This window comes from Mytilus edulis, chromosome 1 (genome assembly GCF_963676685.1).
Source record: "Mytilus edulis chromosome 1, xbMytEdul2.2, whole genome shotgun sequence".
NCBI classification, from domain to species: Eukaryota; Metazoa; Mollusca; class Bivalvia; order Mytilida; family Mytilidae; genus Mytilus; species Mytilus edulis.
Genome location: NC_092344.1, coordinates 88,773,962 through 88,793,319, shown reverse-complemented (window position 1 = coordinate 88,793,319; position 19,358 = coordinate 88,773,962). Strand labels below are relative to the sequence as shown.

The following is a 19,358-nucleotide window of genomic DNA, read 5'->3' as shown; positions in this document are numbered from 1 at the left end:
TAACTTGGTATCATTTAGTTATACCTTTACCTGTGATTAGTAAAGTGTCAATTATTTAGGTCATTACAGGTAAATTGTAAATATGGCGTCCAGTAGCACAGTAAACAATAACAATTTCAGCAAATCAACTTCAGAGTGTAAGATTTTTTAACAAATATGAAAATTGAAACAACTGCACTAACATTTATAATATATATTAGTTCTTGATAATGAAACATAACACATCAATCTTACAGGTAATCATAATTGTCTAGATAATATAGGAAATCTGCTAACACTAACAGCTAAATATTTTTTTTAGGCCTAAAACAGTCACTCATAGACCTTGTCCCAGTAATTCAGTATAAATGTATTAAAATTATGAACAAAACTTGACAGTGGCAGTAGGTACAACAAAGTATATATTATTATAGACAATATAACTGTTAAGTGTCTTTAAAAATATCATCGGTATTGGTACAAGGCGACAAGGCTAGGAAACCATTTTACATGCTAGCTTCAGTGAGTTATTAATCCTGTTTCGTACCGAGTACAAATACAGCTGATATTTAAAGACACGAAACATTTATTGTCTTAATCATGCAATTACTTCTAACATTTTTTTGACCATCCCAGTTTTTGAATTTCTTTTTAAATGAAGTTGACATGACTTAAACGAGGACCACCAGGAGGACCCAAATTGAACCGTGACATAAACAGTAATTTGACATAACTGTTCGCTTGCAACAGAAGCTGGATACCAGGAAACTATATACCAATACCAAATTGTTTATTATAGTGACATGTGTTTTATAACAATATACAATATTTCAATAAGCAGTTGTTAAATTACACACCCGGCCCTTTGGACCTATAAGTCACTTTAAACATTTATATATATACATAAAAAAGAATAATCATTTAACAGCAGACAAAATTAAAATTCATGTTTGATTATTCCTATACAAAAATATTTTTCTCTTATTAAATGCATTGTTAATTTAGCAGTTTTTCTAGGATATTTGCAGGTAAGCAGTTTAATGCTGCGTTCACATGTTATTCTAATTCTAATCGCATTAACTAATTTGAATAAGTTTAATTCGCATTTGAAACGTTTTATGTCCAAACATAAATTCTAATTCGAATTACATACATGTATGCGCGTCAAATTTGCTTTACTGTCCGAACAACGTTAACTTTTAATTATCAACAAAAACAGATTTCTATTGCGAAATGGTTAAAGCGAATAAGCCAATTCCAATCAATTCGAATTAAAAAGGGAGGTTGTGTGAAGGCAATTATCAAATTCGATTGAATTGAATTTGAATTAATTGTACGTGTGACTAGGCATAAACGTCTAGCATATTTAGTTTTATCGCAATACCAGCCAGGAGACTACAAATGTTTAAGATAGGTTTATTGCTTCATGTTATTTGCATATTGTATTAGTATAATAGAAAGGTTGATTGCAGGATAAATACATGTTCTTTGTTGCTGTTATAATATATATCTTAATTGCAAAATTACACCCATAAGGGTCAAGCAATACAATTATACACAATACATTATGTAATAGACTATACCGAGGATTTGTAATTCTATTCATATTAATCATATTATTGCTAATGCCAGGTAATGGTATTAATTTTTAGTAATTTTTTGTGTGATTTTGAATACAACATCATATTCACCTGACGAAATGATTATGAAACACCGCACTTAACTTCACATGCTTTTTATTTACAAATCATAGTGTAACATTGTGGTTTCGACCATGCCATAAATATTTGTCATAATTATCATAAATTGATTTTTTTCTCTTTGAATAATGTATTAATTTTAAAAACAAATGTCTTTTGTTTTGCTTAAAATGTTGTGAAATGGACTATGGAAAAAATCAATAAACCACAAACACAAAATACCGTAAGCATTTAACTTTTGTTTTGAAACTGACTCTTGAACATGTATTTCTGTGCCCAGAGTATTTCGACTAGTAAAACCGTCATTTATTTTCAAAAATGAGTTTTCATGGAGATTAAATACATAAAATATGTGAATATATATAATTATTCCATTTTTCTCACATGTAAAAACTACATATTACTCTATTAAAATTGTCTTTTTAGAATGAAGAGTTATCTCCCATGTTTATTAAATTTGAGGTTTTACAAATCTATGTATTTCAAGTTTCAATGTTACCTGTTAATGTTTGTTCATCTCCTGATCACAAAAAAAAACTAGTTATGTGGTTGTGCATTCAAAAAGGGACATAACTCTATTAATGAATAATGAGCACATCTGTATAAATTTGTTTTGTTAGAAAAATATTTTTTCTTATAGGAATATGTTGTAACAAATGATGATGTATACAGCTGGGACAGTGATATGGCTGTTTGCTGTGATATTAGGAAGTGTTCATGCACAGTTTACTAGTAAGTTCAACACAAAATCTTTATTGGGAATGTTTGATGAACTGAATTCATCCTTAAACTGTGAAAATATATTTAACCCACTATGGTCATCTACATTGTAATTAACCAATAAATATTATAAGTTGGATTTATTTTGAATTATGAAATTTTGTATTTTCCCTTTTATCCAAGTTTGTAATATACAAAAATATATACTTTACATACTCAATCTGTGAGTCACATTTTACTCATTTGTTTTGAGTTTAATTTTGAAATGAAAATTCCATAATTGTTGACTGCTGCTTGTTTCAACAATGTTGATTACTTAAAATGTATGATATTTTACAATTTTTTGCCAAATTGCCTGTCTATATGCATTTCCTTTGAAAAACATTGGCCACACTATTTGACCAAAATAAACCATTATAAAAGATGTATATGGGTCAGATGCACAAAATTAAGATTTTCTATCATTAGGATTTGCAATCGTGAGTTCATAATGACATTTCAATGGTATCAATTACAGCATGTGAATTACTGGTTATTAATTTATTTGCACTAGACAATTTAACCCACAGTTTGGTTAATTTATGCTTTTAATAACCTATCTGGTTGACCCTTATTAAAAACAACAAACAAGGGAGAATATAGAATTTACTGTCAGATTGATGGTTGAACACAAGTTTTTATCAATGTTCTACATTCTTTCATGCTTTGTTTAATGTGTTGTTATAAATATTTTGCAGTAACTATGGACAGTGATGTCTATTGTGGGAAAGGCATTGATATTTACGATCGAGAATATGTTATCAATGCTAGAGCAGATGTGACAACTTCCAATCCTAACTATCGCTGTGTTATTACCATTCGTTCTGGTTACACAGATTCCTATTACCAAATTCAGATCACTCAGCAGATGGTGGATATCAATGATTGCGGAATTAAACTGAATATTTATGAAGGATCTTCACCTGGAGGAACGGCTGTGGTAGGTGCTTTATTGATAGTATGGAGTGTGGGATATATTACAAGTGAATACTTAATTAAAAGCCCCAAAAGTTTTAACAAATAAATATTCTGAACTTGTACTGTTTGATTGCTGTCTCATTGACATTTGCCCTTATTGTATCAGTGTACATATTTGTTATAATTTATCAGATCTGCATATCTAAAAATACTTCAAATACTTGAATGGAGTTGGTCCCTAAAGATTTTTTTCCATTGGTCAATATATTTCAATTCACAATAAACAATGAGCCAAAACTTCTTTTGTAACCTATTCCTGCACAATACACATGCCAGGAGTTCTAAGAAAATTGAATTATTGAAACAGAAACACTACAGAATGTTTATTTATTCTAATGCATCACATATAGAAATATGCTTTCGAAATGTATAAAGTTATGATAAAATATATCTCGTATTTTCATGAATGATCTTGGCACATCCATTTTATTGTCTCAAAGTGAAACGTTTTCCTGTTCATTGTGTGTAAATTGTTTATGAATGCCTATTTTTAGAAAAGATTATCCTGTTCAACTAAGAGTACAGGCATTTTGTATTCCAAGTACGGAACCGTGACATTTGAGTTAATAACTCCATCACAGCTGTACAACCCAAGGAATGACTTCAGTATAAAAGTCAAAGCATTTCGTAAGTTTGTATTTGAAATATGCTTTAAAGTGATTTGCTAAAATGAATAAAAATGTCACCGTATATATGTATTTGATTTATTTTTCTCTAAATATTGATCATTTTATGTAACTTGTGGTTTCAGTGTTATATTTCACATTCAGTTCATATTCATATTTCACTAGACGATTGACAGCAAAAAGTTTTTAGCTGCGTTTTTAGAAACTACTTAAAGCTTTGTCTGACAGGATTTATCTGACCTTGACATACTTTGATACTTTTAGTAAAAACTTTGTCTTTAGACTTCTTCATTGAAAATGGTCAGTAAAGCAGGTGAGACATTTCAGTGTCTGTGTTCTTGTTAATACAATTAAAGAAAATATATTTAGAATTTTTCAAGTGAAATTTGTTCTATAAAATGTAAGATAAAATATTTAAGAGCGCAGTATGAAATAGATGCCACAGCAAAACACTCTCTTTAAGTTTACCTTACAGCAAAATGCATTGAGTGTGTAGGTAACAGTACTATCATTGACTAGCTTGCTTGCTAGCTGTACCATGAAGTTATTATTAGGTTAGGTAGACTAGTGCAACAGATAACCGATCTATCTGTTTGAAGGACTAAACTACTGAGAAAGAAGGGTAGTATATCATACCTTAAAAGACTTCACAGTTCAGCTACCAAGCAAGCTAACCAAACATACTACCTTTACCCACACACTCAAGGGATTTTGCTGTAAAGGCCTGATGTAGTTGCCCTTTAAAAAGGTTGCAAGTTAACAGCAGTTTTATATAAAGCTTTATAATTAATTTTGTAGGTGATCCTAATGCTCCTGATGTTGCTGAGGGAGCTACAAAACTACCTGCAGGTGCAATAGTAGGTATAGTCATTGGGATAGTAATATTTACAGCATTTTCCATCATGTTAATCTGGTGTTATAGGGAGAGAAGACTTCCTGGAATGCAGCAATATAGAAAACAGGCAAGGCCTGTCCATGGAGGACCTCAAAGTCATGGTCACACCAATTCTGATTTCAACTATTCTAAAGAACCTTCATTATGCTCAGATGCTCCAAGCAAGAAATTTTATCTGGAAGATCAAGGTGTCTTTCCAAGTATAGATAGTTTGGCAAACAATTCTCTGAATGGAAGTGCAGCAGGACTGCCTGTTAAAAAGGCTCAAATAGGCAATTGGAATATAAAGACAGGTCAGAATAATGATCCAAATTTTAGGAATGTTTCTGGTGATAGAAATAGATATCAGTCTGAGTCTGATGGAAGGGGGAGATATCAAAAAGCTGATAATCAAGGAAGAGGAAGAACCCAGTCGCAGGGTGATTCTCCTAGCAGACGAAGAAGAGATGATGAGAAGTTTCGACAAAATAATGTACCGCCAGCTCCTCCTATACAAGGAAGGTTACTTGAAAGTAGCAATAGAAAAAATGATGATAATGAAATGTCAGGAGTGAAAAGACGTAGACAGAAAAATAATCAAGGAGATGAAGAAACTGATACAAAGCGACCGAATTCAGGGATTTTTGAGAATCCAGATAAAGAAGGATATATGTATGACTATGATCAAGTGAAAAAATTATCAGCTGATGATCAAGATAATGAGGGAAATAAAATGCTTCATGAACTTAAAAAGGAATTAGAGAGGAGACAAAGTGTGAAGGAAGGTAAAGGAGACAATGGAGAAAAACAAAAAAATGAAAATAAATCTGATGATCCCCCAGGGGCACCTGTATCAAAAAAGGAAATAAAACAGACAAACAACAAACCTAGTCTTCCTGAAACTGGGAAGATGGATGGAAAATATAGAGAAATGGACCTACAGAGTGAAATTGGTGATCCTGACACCATCAGTAATCCTCTTAAGGGCAGTAACCCAGCAATAAGGGCTTCGGTAAGTGAACTAAGAGGATCCACGTCTCCAGGATCAAGAAAAAAGAAAAGACGGAAATCTCATAAAAAATATGTTAAGGCAGACCCACTTACAGGGGGTGATCCAAATAAAAGTGTTGATGAAAGTTCAACAGATAGACCACTTGATGAGTCATTTGACAGGGATTCAATATACAACGACTCATTTAGACTACCTAATACAGGCCTGACAAAAAATACTCCATTACCACCAGAAGCTCTGGCTCCTGTATTTGCCACTGACGAATCTGTCATGCAACATTATTACCCACCAAACCAGTATGACATGCAAAACCAAGTATATCCTGTAGTAGGATATGATGCAGTTGGCAATCCTGTTTATGGACATCCTGTACCCCTCTCAGTGGCATATACACAACCAGGCTATTATGTTGATCAACATGGATATCCTGTCAATATGCCAACACAGCAACAGCCAATGCAGTATACTCCAACAGACTTTCATCCAGGAATGCCTGGATACACTTCTACACCAGGCAATTATGATCAGACACCACACCGTAAAAAAAGTGCACATCATGCATTAGTTGCTTCACCTGGAGCACCAAGTCCAATCTTACCTCCTGGTAATATCCTAGATGACCCCAGAATACCCCCTCCTGGAACAACGTTAATGAATTCAGGTGTAGATCCACGTACTGGTGTGAAAACATCTCAAGTAGTGTGGACAGATTCCAATCCTGATCCCACAGATCCAAGGGGAGATAATCCACAGATTACCAGACAAACTATTGTACGTGTTACAGCTCGAGATACAGAGGATGCTCAATTACCTAAGCCAGGTGGTACAGGTATGTATGTAATTAAGATTTGAAAGAAGTATAGGCTATCAAAATGGTAATTAAAATGGGATTAATCATTTACATTAAAAAAAATCATCCAAAATTTTGAATGAATTATTCTTTCAAACTTATTTTTCAGCAAATTGGCATTAGAATTATTTTATTTAACAAAAATGAAGCAGACTTAAGTTGTACATAACAAAGAAAGAAAAAAAAACCAATCTGTTACTTCAAAATTTTGTATGATCAGTTTGACAAATCAAAGCAAAGATTTTGAAAAACAAAGAGCATTACTGTTTATTATAGAATGACCAAGTAAAAATGTTAAATACAAGATCTTCAAAACATTCTAAGGCACAGATATTGTGAAATATTTGTTGATACTAAATCCATACCAGCATTTTAAATAAAAATCATAAAAAATGTACTTTAAATGAAAGTTTAAATATTTAAATTCTTAACTTAAGTAGGAAAACAAACTAAAAATGCCATAGCAAAAGTTGAGACAACAAAGAAGAAAACTAATGATTGAGCATCACAAACCAAATCAAAATCAGAGGGTTATATAGTGTCTTTGGGTAGGGTAAGCAGATACTGATTCACAAATTCTAAGTTCTGTTACAACTAGTCACAATGAGGCTTCAACACCTAAAAAAAGCTCACAACTCACTACAGATTCAAGAGTGCACCAAGCAAGGAGTTTTGTGCTACAGGATACATCTGTACATTCAAGAACGCAGATGCAGTATAACAAATTAAAAAAAAATATAACTGGCAAAACAAAATAACAAGATCTGTCTTAATGTCAACATTGAGGAATGATAGGTTTCAAATAAATAATATGTATGCTTTTTCTTTTGAACTTTAGGCTTACAGCAAATGACATTTTCAGCAGCAAAACAATTGAAACATGCAGGTAATACAGATCCAGCCTTTTTATCACCATCCAAAGGAAAAATGGGGAGTGAAGCCTATACACCAAAACCTGTGTATGCTTCTCAGACACCAGAGAGAGACAATGCAGCCTTTTATACCCGTGTGGCTCCCCCAGAACAAAACCAAATATCTAGTGCTCCTAAACCTGTTGTACATAATCAAGCTCGTAATTATTCAGTAAGAGACCAGATAACACTTAAACCTGAAGAGAGTGAGTTTTAATTCAGAGGAATTTTGAGTTATTTGCTAGGACCTGTCTCTACGCTTAGTTTATGCTTTAAATTAGTCATGTTAATGGTCAAAAGCTTATATCATGTATAGTTTTTTTTCTTCTGGCTTTCTTTATCAATATTTTAAAATATTTTAGTATTTAAAGTAAATGGCTAGTGCTACAGATTTTTATGTATTTCTACCTTTTTCAAATTTTGAAAGTATTTCAAAAACAGCAAATCACAGAAGTGTTGCAGTATAACTAGCATCATGAAATGAATGCTACTAATCAACTCTCCTCATGTCTGGCATATTTCATTTTGGTCAATCAACAATTACACATTAAACTAGTACTAATAAAATATAAATAAATGTATTTCTTTAAAATTCAAGGGGCAATATTTCAGTCATGTCTAAAATACAGTATTATCTACCTTATTAACAAATAGTTGATTTTTTAACAAACAGGTTGTAGACTATTGAAGCTAGTAATGATTTTTTAATTGTTTTTTTTATCCATTTTAAAACTTCAGGGTGGTTAAGAAGTCTGATACATTCCTAAGCATTTAAAAAAAATATTTTCTGAAATGGTCTTGTGATTATATTTTGTCTTACATTCCTTTGATTCAGGTATTTTGTCTGTGATTTCATTTTAAACTTTACTTGTCATAATTTAAACACAATTGTAGTCATATTTTATCATGTCAGCTAGCTGTTTATAAATTTTACAGTGTATGTATACATAATATAAGTATATATTTCATTAGTTTCTGACTTTCATCAAATTTTTAATGTTTAATGAAGAAATGAAACAGTTAAATGATTGTGCATTTATTCATGTTTGTTATTTTACTATAATATGCTTGTTGATGATTGTATAATTACTTTTGATTGGGTTATTTTTATCCGATGTCAATTTTAACTTTTTTTGGCAGTGAAAAGAAATTTGCCATAATAAAAATGGCATATATTTATATTACACAGATTCATATAACTATGTGTTTTTGAGTATTATTTACAATACTATTGACAGTGGGAAAAGTATATCATCCTTCGTGCTTTTCAGTACAATTTTGCAATTTTGTTGAAATTACAATAAATGATTTCTCCATTGAGACTAAAAGTAGCTAAAATGTATAGTTTCATAGACTCATTAACATATAACGGTATGGAAAAGGGCAATACTTGGCCTCCCTACCCTCATATGAATTTATGGAAATCAATTCAGTTAAAAGTGAAAAGTTAAACAAAATAATGAACTGATTATACATGATAATAAGATATATATTTGCTAACCCATTACTGTAATTTCAGAAATTATTGTGACTTTTTGAAGAATGAATCAAAAATGCAAGATTAATTATTGGGATTTCAGAAAGAAAAAAAATTGCATATTTATCAAATATCAAATTGTGAATTCTAATTAATGCGGTACTCATCTAGTAGCATCATTTCCGTAAATAAAAACCTTGCAATAATTTTGATTGTCATTTCCTGTCAAAGATTTGTGATCCATAAGGTATGACCGTTCAGTACTATTACTTGGGTAATAATGTTGAACACCGTCAACCATTAGTTGCTAATATGCTACTTAACTTTTCATGGGAATTAAAATACCTTCATTATCAAATACTTTATTTCATATTCAAGAAGAATTTTAGATAGATTTGTATATGATTATTTTTGTTGAGCCTGCAACTTTTGTTGCAGAAAGCTCGACATAGGGATAGTGATCCGGCGGCGGCGGCGGCTACGGCGGCTACGGCGGCGGCGTTAGCTCACTTCTTAAAAGCTTTATATTTTAGAAGGTGGAAGACCTGGATGCTTCATACTTTGTATATAGATGCTTCATGTTACGAAGTTTCCGTCAGTCACATGTCCAATGTCCTTGACCTCATTTTCATGGTTCAGTGACCACTTGAAAAAAAAGTTCAAATTTTTTGTAATGTTGAATTCTCTCTTATTATAAGTAATAGGATAACTATATTTGATGTGTGCGTACCTTGCAAGGTCCTCATGCCCGTCAGACAGTTTTCACTTGACCTCGACCTCATTTCATGGATCAGTGAACAAGGTTAAGTTTTGGTGGTCAAGTCCATATCTCAGATACTATAAGCAATAGGGGTAGTATATTCGGTGTATGGAAGGACTGTAAGGTGTACATGTCCAACTGGCAGGTGTCATCTGACCTTGACCTCATTTTCATGGTTCAGTGGTTATAGATAAATTTTTGTGTTTTGGTCTGTTTTTCTCATACCATATGCAATAGGTCTACTATATTTGTTGTATGGAATGATTGTTAAGTGTACATGTCTAGCGGGCAGATGTCATGTGACCTTGACCTCATTTTCATGGTTCAGTGGTCAAAGTTAAGTTTTTGAGTTTTGGTCTTTTTATCTAATGCTATATGCCATAGGTCAACTATATTTGGTGTATGGAAATATTTTATGATCTTTATGTCAGTCGAGCAGGTTTTATTTAACCGTGACCTCATTTTCACGGTTCATTGCACAGTGTTAAGTTTTTGTGTTTTGGTCTATTTTTCTTAAACTATAAGTAATGTGTTAACTATATATGTTGTATAGAAGCATTGTTAGCTGTACCTGTCTGCCAGGTATGGTTCATCTGACCTGGACCTCTTTTTCAAGGTTCATTGGTCTTTGTTTAGTTATCTTGGTTAATGTAAAGTTTATGTGACAGTTGTAATAAAGCTTAGATTTATACTTAAGACTATCAACATAATATCAATGATTAGTATAGAAGGCGAGACATTTCAGCATGTGCACTCTTGTTATTTATTATTTATTATTTATATTTTCCAAATTCATAAAGTGCTAGAAACTTTTCTATACTTTTAAAATTATAAACTATGAATTATAAACCTGTAAAAATAAACGATCAATTGTCAGTACAGGTCTAAGTCAGTATCGCATTGACTCAATTTTAATTCAACATATCAATGATATTTTTTCGATCCTTTAGTTCCATAGATACAAGATTCCTTTTAATTTTTTTTAAAATCTACAGTTGGAGTTAAATGCATATTTCTCGATAATTCAGATTTTTTATGGCACACCAAATTGATTTTCATTCTTTGGATTTCTTTGGATTTTGCAGCACCAATTTTAGACAAAATAACTTCTTAGTAAAATTAAATATTTCCACACGCTAAATTTCTCATACGCACTGTGGTGTATTGAGTCTTGTGATCATATTAATCAGAAATGTTCATTTAAAATGAAGTGGTGCTATTTCCTTATATGAATAGGAAATTTCAGGGTGATTATTTGTATAAAAACTGAAAATTATCATAAAGCATGTATCAACTATCTGCTAAGCAGACTCATTACATGGGGAAGATATGAACACGATACCAGTGTGTAAAATATGAATCATCATTAGTTTTTCATTCAAACTTCTTTGAAATCAGCTCATTGTTTTTTTTTAATTAAAGATAACTTATTTTCAGAAAAGAGTTTAAAAAAGTTTACTTAAAAGCAAAACAGTCTTGTCAATTCAAATTTCTGAACAAGTTAAAAGTTCAGTTCAACAAGAATAAGATATTTTTGTAGGTTTATTATTTTTATTATCATTAAGTGTAAAAAAGTTTAACAATCAGATAATTTTGACAACTCATCTATTGCAATGCCATATTATTTTTACATGACTCAGTAGTCAGTATATGTTGGTGAACACTTTTTGTTTGTCATATCTTACATTTGTCTTAGAATTCTAAATAGGAAACACATAAAGAGAAAGTGAAATCAGAAGAAAACAAACATTTATGAGAAATTGAATATTTAAAAGAATTATTTTCTCTTTTATATTTTCTTAGTTTTCTGTTTTGTTTTATATTTGTTAGGTATTTTGTGATTTAAACCTGTTATTAGTATTAAATATAGAATAAATCAAAATTCAGTGTATATTTCATTAAATGTCATTCTTGAGAAATGTGAATAAATTCTTACCAGGGTTTATGTGGTTATGACTATTAAATTTATATGAAGTATAGATTGTACATTTACTAAGTTTTATTTAGTACCATAGTGTATATATATGGTCCTTTTTTCTACCATTAACATTAGTATACAATCATGATGTTGCATGTATTCACAAAAATATTTGTTTTGTTCATAATATAAACATATTTTGTTTACAATTTTCATGTAAGTCATGACACAAACGAATGACATATTTAGAGAGCCTAATAAATGCATATCATATACATTCCATTTAAAAAAAATACTTTTTGTTTTATAAATGTTATTTTACAACATGTGCAAATTTTAATCATTACATTTTATATTGAGTCTGATTTATTTATTTTAGGAATTTCAAATCTTAATAGTTTCTGAGCAAGTTCTACTGATATAATAGATGTTGGATTACAAATTTTATGACTTAATAATATAAGAACTTAAATATTTCTTGTAATTAAGCTTTATTTTTTTATTTTTTATTGGTTATTGTGATTTTATGAAATAGTTTAGCAATACAATTTAATATGTTTATAATCTATAGTGCCATGTTTTCATTAAGTGCAAATTTGTATATATATTTTTAATTTCATTTGTTAATTTAACATTGTTATGCATATCAATCTATTTTGGGGAGTTTTCAATACATTCTATGTTTTTGTATGATAAAGAATTATAAGTTTACTATTCTTAGAAAATAAATTACTTTTCATGTCAAGAGTATCTATTTTTCAGATCTTTTTGGTATGTGGAGAAAATGAATTTCCCCACAGACTATTACATGATAAATATCCTATAGAAAATCACTAATGCTTTAATTTTAGGTATTATTTTAAATAATGTGACAACAACCCTTAAACACAGTAAAATTAGAACAGCTATTTAGAGGGCAACATAGTCTTGAACAGTAAAAAGTTTAATTACCGTTAGCCAAGCTAAAAATGGTCTCTCGTTTAGACCAAAAAAAAGCATTTTACTTACTTGTTCATCTTTTCAATTAACCATAAATATTAGTAAATGAATCTTCCATTTTTCAAATTGTTAATATTATAGTATTTTAAATAGCTACAAACAAAATGTGAACTATGGTTATACCTATACAGCATCTTGGTTTTTTTTTATGCTACACTGAAAAACTTTGTATGTAAAAATAGGTGTAATTTTAAAAATTTGTGTGCAAAACAAAGAAACTGTGATTTTGCAAATATTTTAAAAGGTAAATTAATTTATGTATCACTAAATTATCCTGAACAACTACATATGAAGCAATATGGAAGTCACATTACCTTGTATAAACCATACATTTATTCCTTCACTTTCATTTAAGGATTTAATCCTGCAACACACTTAATATGTATTTTGGTACTTTAAGGTTGTTTTTTTTACAATAAATATTGAAATAAGTTTTGTGTTGAGAATTTTGAAATATCCATCAGCAGCTTTACATGTCTCGTTATCTCCCCTCTGTGAAATACAATATGAACATACCGATAAAAGATCATTGTTCACTGGTGTCTTTTTTTTTTATTGTTATACAAACTCTGACAATTTTTGTCAGAATTTTTGGTCGAGAAATAAAAAGATGTCCATTGGGTTTCTATAGAAATATGTATTTTACAATCCAACCCATACAGAGGGAGTAGTTTATGACCACAACAAACATTCAATTGTCCTTAGTAGTACCTTTATATCAAATGAAAATGAAAGACAATTGACGAAGGGCATCTCCATTGATATTAAAATTATGTTGTTTAGAATTATGAATAGAATACCTGACCAATTACTGTTATGTTCAGTGCCTTCCCCCCATTACCTTTCATTTGCCTGAATTTAATAGACAGATTTCATATACTTCAAAGATAAACAAAAAAACAAAAAAAAAACACAGTCAAACAAGCAACCTAATTAAAAAATGAGAATTTTAATAATTTAATGATGAAGATTTATAGAACTCAAGTTAACTATACAACATTCTTTGTGTGTGAAAAAAGAACAATCCACCAACACAAGAAAAAATCAACAGATTCAAACCAAGCATCAAACTCTTAATCATTTCAAATCTAGACATATTGAGAATAAAACAAACTATGCAAGCTCTACCAACAACTCATTATTTTTCTTTCCTGCGACGAAATTTAGTTTCAGTATTTGACATAAGTATTACCATCCAGCAGTGGTGGCAACCACCTTAATAGTTTGTTTATAGTTTTATGTTTTAAAAGGTAGAAGACCTGGATGCTTCAAACCTTATGTTATGATACCAACTGTCATATGACCATTGTCCTTGGCCTTATTTTCATGTTTCAGTGACTGCTTGAAAAAAAAGTTTTTTTGTTTTATAAGTGAAATACTCATTTATTATGAGTAATAGCATAACTATATTTGGCATATGAGTTCCTGGCAACGTCTGCATGTCTGTCAAGTTGTCAAGTAGGGTTAACCTGATCTTGACGTCGTTCCATGGATCAGTGATCAAATTTAAGTTGAAGTTGTCCATTCCGTACCTCAAATACTATAAGCAAAAGGTCAGTGTATGAAATGAGTAAGATGTCAGACTGGTAGTTTTCATCTGACCTTGACCTCATTTTATGGTTCATTGGACATTTCTATGTTTTCATGCTTTGGACTTTTTCTCAGATGATTTGAGTAATAGGTCAATTGTATTTTGAGTATGGAACAATTGTAAGGTGTACATGTTATCTTGACCACATTTTAATTGTTCATAGGTCAATGTTAATTTTTGTTGAACCTGCGACTTTTGTGGCAGAAAGCTCGACAAAGGGATAGTGATCCGGCGGCAGCGGTGTTAGCTAACTTCTTAAAAGCTTTATATTTTAGAAGGAAGAAAACCTGTATGCTTCATATTTATATGTAGATGCTCTATGTTTCGAAAGTTTCTGTCTGTCACATATCCATTGTCTTTGACCTCATTTTCATGATTAAGTGACTACTTAAAAAAAAAATGTTAAGATTTTTTGTAATGTTAATTTCTCTCTTAACTATATGTGGTATGTGCGTACCTTGCAAGGTCCTAATGCCCGTCAGACAGTTTTCACTTGACCTTGACCTCATTTCATGGATCAGTGAACAAGGTTAAATTTTGGTGGTCAAGTCCATATCTCAGATACTATAAGCAATAGGTCTAGTATATTCGTGTATGGAAGGACTGTAAGGTTTACATGTCCAACTGGCAGGTGTCATCTGACCTTGACCTAATTTTTTTTCATGGTTCAGTGATTATAGTTAAGTTTTGTGTTTTGGTCTAATTTCTTATACTGTGTGCAAAAGGTCTACTATATTTGGTGTATGCCTATGGAATGATTGTGAGGTGTACATGTCTAGCTGACAGGTGTCATCTGACCTTTACCTTATTTTTATAGTTCAGTGGTCAAAGTTCAGTTTTTGAGTTTTGGTCTTTTTTTCTAATACTATATGCAATAGGATAACTATATTTGGTGTGTGGAAATATTTTATGATGTACATGTCAGTTCGTAGGTTTTATTTGACCTCATTTTCAAGGTTCATTGCTCAATGTAAAGTTTTTGTGTATTTGTCTGTTTTTCTTAAACTACATTGTATAAGCAATAGGTCAACTATATTTGTTGTATGGATGAAATGTTAGCTGAACATGTCTGCCTGGCATGGTTTATCTGACTGTGACTTCATTTTCATGGTTGAGTCTGTTTTTTAGAAACTATAGGTCAACTTTATTTAGTGTACTAAATGAATGAAAGGTCTACAAGTATTTCTTGTTTGGTTTATATGACCGTGACCTCATTTTCTTAATCATGTTAAGTTTATTTGAAAGTTGTAGTAAAGCTTTATATTTCGGACTACATGTATTAACATAATATCAATGGTTAGAAAAGAAGGCGAAACTTTTAAGCATGAACACTCTTGTTTGTAATTTTGTCAGTTTATCGGATAATTTAAGAAATTGGTCAACCATATTTGGTGTATGGAATGAATGTAAGGTGGATATGTTTGATTGGTAGGGTTCATATGACCTTGACCTTTTCATGGTTAATTGGTCAAGGTTAATATTTTGTAGTTTCGTGTTTCTCGCAGTTACTATTAGCGATAAGACTACTATATTTGGTGTATTGAATGGGTTTAAGGTGTACATGTCTGTCTGGCATGGTTCATCTGACCTTGAACTTAATTTCATAGAGCATTGATAGTATAATGCAAGTGTAAAATACTATACAAAACATGTAACATTAAACTTTGCAAAAGATTCTGGTCTCGGCAGGAGGTTTACATGTATGATTTTAAATCAATGAACTATGATAAGGGTTGAGTGTCAAATGATCTACATGGAAATCAGACATGCAAATGCTAAAACAAATGCTTACCATACATCATTGACCTACCACTAGTGATTCCCTTTAAATTGACCTAATCACTAACAAATAAATTGTTAACAATGCCACCACTGCTGGAAAACTACTAGTATTGAGTATCCAACTGTTGAATTGGTATTCCAATACCAATCATCAGATCTCAGAACAAGTCATATGACTAAGTATTAAGTATAAATACATACACTTTTGCACCTTTCCCTAGTCAGGTAACCTCTGGCATTTGTTAGTTTTGTATGTTTTTTACTTTTTAAGTTTATTTATATGTTTAAGAGTTTAGTGTGATGTCCATTTTCATTGAACTAGTACAAATGTTGTTTAGGGGCCAGCTGAAACCCACCTCCAGGTGCCAGATTTTTCTTATAGTGTTGAAGACCCACTGGTGGACTTCGGTTGTTTTCTTGCCCTTTGGTCAGGTTGTTGTCTCTATGACACATTCCACATTTCCATTCTGAATTTTATACTGATGACACTTAGTTTTCTGAAAGATGGACTAAAACTCATCGATCCTTTATACAAACTTGTTATTAAAGGTTATCTTATTAATGATGCAATAACATCTTTGAATATTGTTCATTTTGGCACAAATATCAATTTCGTCATTAGCAAATTAAAACATAACCAAATTTGTATTCTTTTTAAACGTTTTTTTTGGGATGTTTTTATACACATCCACATTTATTTTCTTTATAAAAATTACTCTATCTATTTATAATATTATACATATTTATTTAAAGGTAACCTCCTATCTATCCTACTGACTATCATTACTTTTATTTTGGCCTTGCACAAATCATCTCTTATTTGACCGTCCATGGCATTAAAACACTTAATACCTTGGATGTGTTTTAATTGATTACTTTATCTTATTAAACACCATTTTGTCCCAGGTTATAGTTGTCTATTTTACATTGTTATAAATCCCCCCTTTTGTTTTTATTAATATTGAATTTATATTGAGTCATAAATCAAATCTATTCATTCAGTGTATGTTTACTTCTTTTTGTTAATATGTCTTTTTGATTGAGTTATCCAATTTAATTGATATATCATAGTGCGTCTTTCTATGATGTTTCAGATAAGAATCATAGTGCGTCTTTCTATGATGTTTCAGATAAGAATGAAGGTTGAAGTCTGTTAAATGTGCACCTGTCCTAAGTCAGTTATCTTGTTTTTTTTATATAGATCAGGCTGTTGGTTTTCCTGATTGAAATGATTTACACTTGAAACTTTGGGGCTTTTTTAGCTTGCTGTTTGGTGTGAGCCAAGGCTCCATGTTGAAAGTCGTACTTTGACCTATAATTGTTTACTTTTTACACATTGTGACTTCGATGGAGAGTTGTCTCATTGGCATTCATACCACACGTTCTTATTTCTAAAACTAACAGTTCTTAAAAATAAACAATACTAAAAATGAGATCAAAGTTTTTACTTTATCACAAAACACAAAAAACAATCTCAAAAAGGCCAACAAAATTCAAAATATAGCATATTGATACATAGATTATCACAGATGTAAACATGACTGTGTAAACACAAAACAAGTACAAAATCCAACATTATATATATTGATAACAGTAGTAAGGAGGAGTTGTTCATATCAAGCACTTTTATTATTTGACCAGATAAAGTTTTACTTTACCATAAGATTGCTTGTTTGTTTGGTTACCCATGCAATAAATTTTGAAACACTGAAAAATAATAGGATTAAAAAAAAATGTTCGTGAATGACATGTTTTTTCTTATCTGTACTTACAAATTTCTAACAAGCAAGTAAACAATATTTTATACATTACTATCTAGTACACATATTTGAATAACTTTGCTTCATTAAAAAACCAAAGTTTCAAATGTTTTTTATTGGACAATCTGACAAGTCTATTTTCTGCCTTTACTATATAATTTTCAATTATAGAGTGCCCTTTTTTCTAGGCCAAAAGAAATTACACGTCAATTTTTATATTGTCCTACAGACCTTCAAAATGACAAAACTCATCAAATTTTGGTCCAAAAATCCAAGAAGTACACAAAACTATTTATCCCTTAACTTCTGCAAAGTTTCTTTGAACTGAGTGTCAAATTATGAATTTAGTATTGACAATCAATATTTCCCTAATCTTACTGTGTTATGTATAATTGTACTTGTATAAATTAATGAGATGTTACAGTTAAATGCATATTTTCATCTTTAGACGACTTAATATTTTCTCACAATAAAAAAACTTTGGCTATAGTGTGTGATAACATTGTGTGAGGGAATTCGACGTTTGATGTACCACTGTTCACTCCAGTGCAATTTATGACAATACCACTGCATCAATCAGAATTATTTTTTTTGCAGTGTTTTAAGAAATGATTTTGCTTTGTTGTCGCGTATTATTTGTGAAACATGCAATGTTTTAAAAAGGCGAATTTTCTTTACAAAGTCAATGATTATGTTGACTTTTGAAGGCCAAACTTTCTACAGCCTTAAATACGCTAATGAAAGATCCAAAAACTATACCAATACATAACGACATGATTATGAAATTATAACAAATCTATTGGTTAACAAATTTTTACTCGTTATTGCAAAATAGTGAACTTAATATATCTGACATTTTCTCCCTACCCAGTTTACCCCTATACATTTTTATGATGTGGACTGGTCATTGTTATTGAATCGTAGGCAATTTGATTGGATTAAGTTGTTATTAGTTTACCTTCAAACTTGTTTATGCTTTTCATACATGACTATTGATTAATTAGAACGTGCATGAATGTGACCGGTAACTAAAATGACCTTCAAACTGGACACTGGACGAGTCAATATTATGTTTTATCAATGAAAGTTAAGGTATGAAAGGTAAGAATTGCCACTTATTCGATTTTCACAAAATTTTCGGAATATACAGTTGGAAAGGTTATTTTTTAAAAGCCTATTGTGAAGAGTAAAGAGAAAGTTTACAAATAATACGTTTTGTTCCATTAAACAAGTCATTTTCGTAAGAGAAATACCGAAATATATTTTACGCACGACTACGGCAGGTAAAATTATTATATTATAAGTAAGTAACTAAAGTCAAAATATGTCCGATCTGCCTATTTCTGCACATCAAAAGTCAATACGATCGTTTTAAAGTCAAT

General features: G+C 30.8%; 2 protein-coding genes across 2 annotated transcripts in view; one reads left to right on the top strand and one right to left on the bottom strand.

Annotated features, from left to right (window-relative positions):
• The first annotated feature begins 16 nt into the window (after nucleotides 1–16).
• On the top strand, nucleotides 17–9,281 carry LOC139515546 (uncharacterized). Its single transcript, XM_071305125.1, has 6 exons — nucleotides 17–137; nucleotides 2,320–2,411; nucleotides 3,137–3,378; nucleotides 3,911–4,043; nucleotides 4,841–6,757; nucleotides 7,617–9,281. Exons 2-6 carry the CDS (start codon nucleotides 2,336–2,338, stop codon nucleotides 7,904–7,906), a joined length of 2,658 nt encoding a protein of 885 aa, XP_071161226.1. The 5' UTR covers nucleotides 17–137; nucleotides 2,320–2,335; the 3' UTR covers nucleotides 7,907–9,281.
• An 8,365-nt stretch (nucleotides 9,282–17,646) lies between these two features.
• Nucleotides 17,647–19,358, bottom strand: part of LOC139493958 (ubiquitin carboxyl-terminal hydrolase 19-like) — a 39,921-nt gene continuing 38,209 nt past the window's right edge. The window contains exon 27 of the mRNA XM_071282130.1: nucleotides 17,647–18,460. The gene's annotated coding sequence lies outside the window, so the exon portion shown is untranslated. The remainder of the gene's footprint in view (nucleotides 18,461–19,358) is intronic.

Excerpts from the sequence above, each read along its gene's own strand:
- LOC139515546 (XM_071305125.1), top strand. The coding sequence starts at position 2,336 with ATGATGATGTATACAGCTGGGACAGTGATATGGCTGTTTGCTGTGATA. Across the intron at positions 2,412-3,136 it reads TGTTCATGCACAGTTTACTA|TAACTATGGACAGTGATGTC; the intron begins GTAAGTTCAACA and ends AATATTTTGCAG. Across the intron at positions 3,379-3,910 it reads CACCTGGAGGAACGGCTGTG|AAAAGATTATCCTGTTCAAC; the intron begins GTAGGTGCTTTA and ends GCCTATTTTTAG.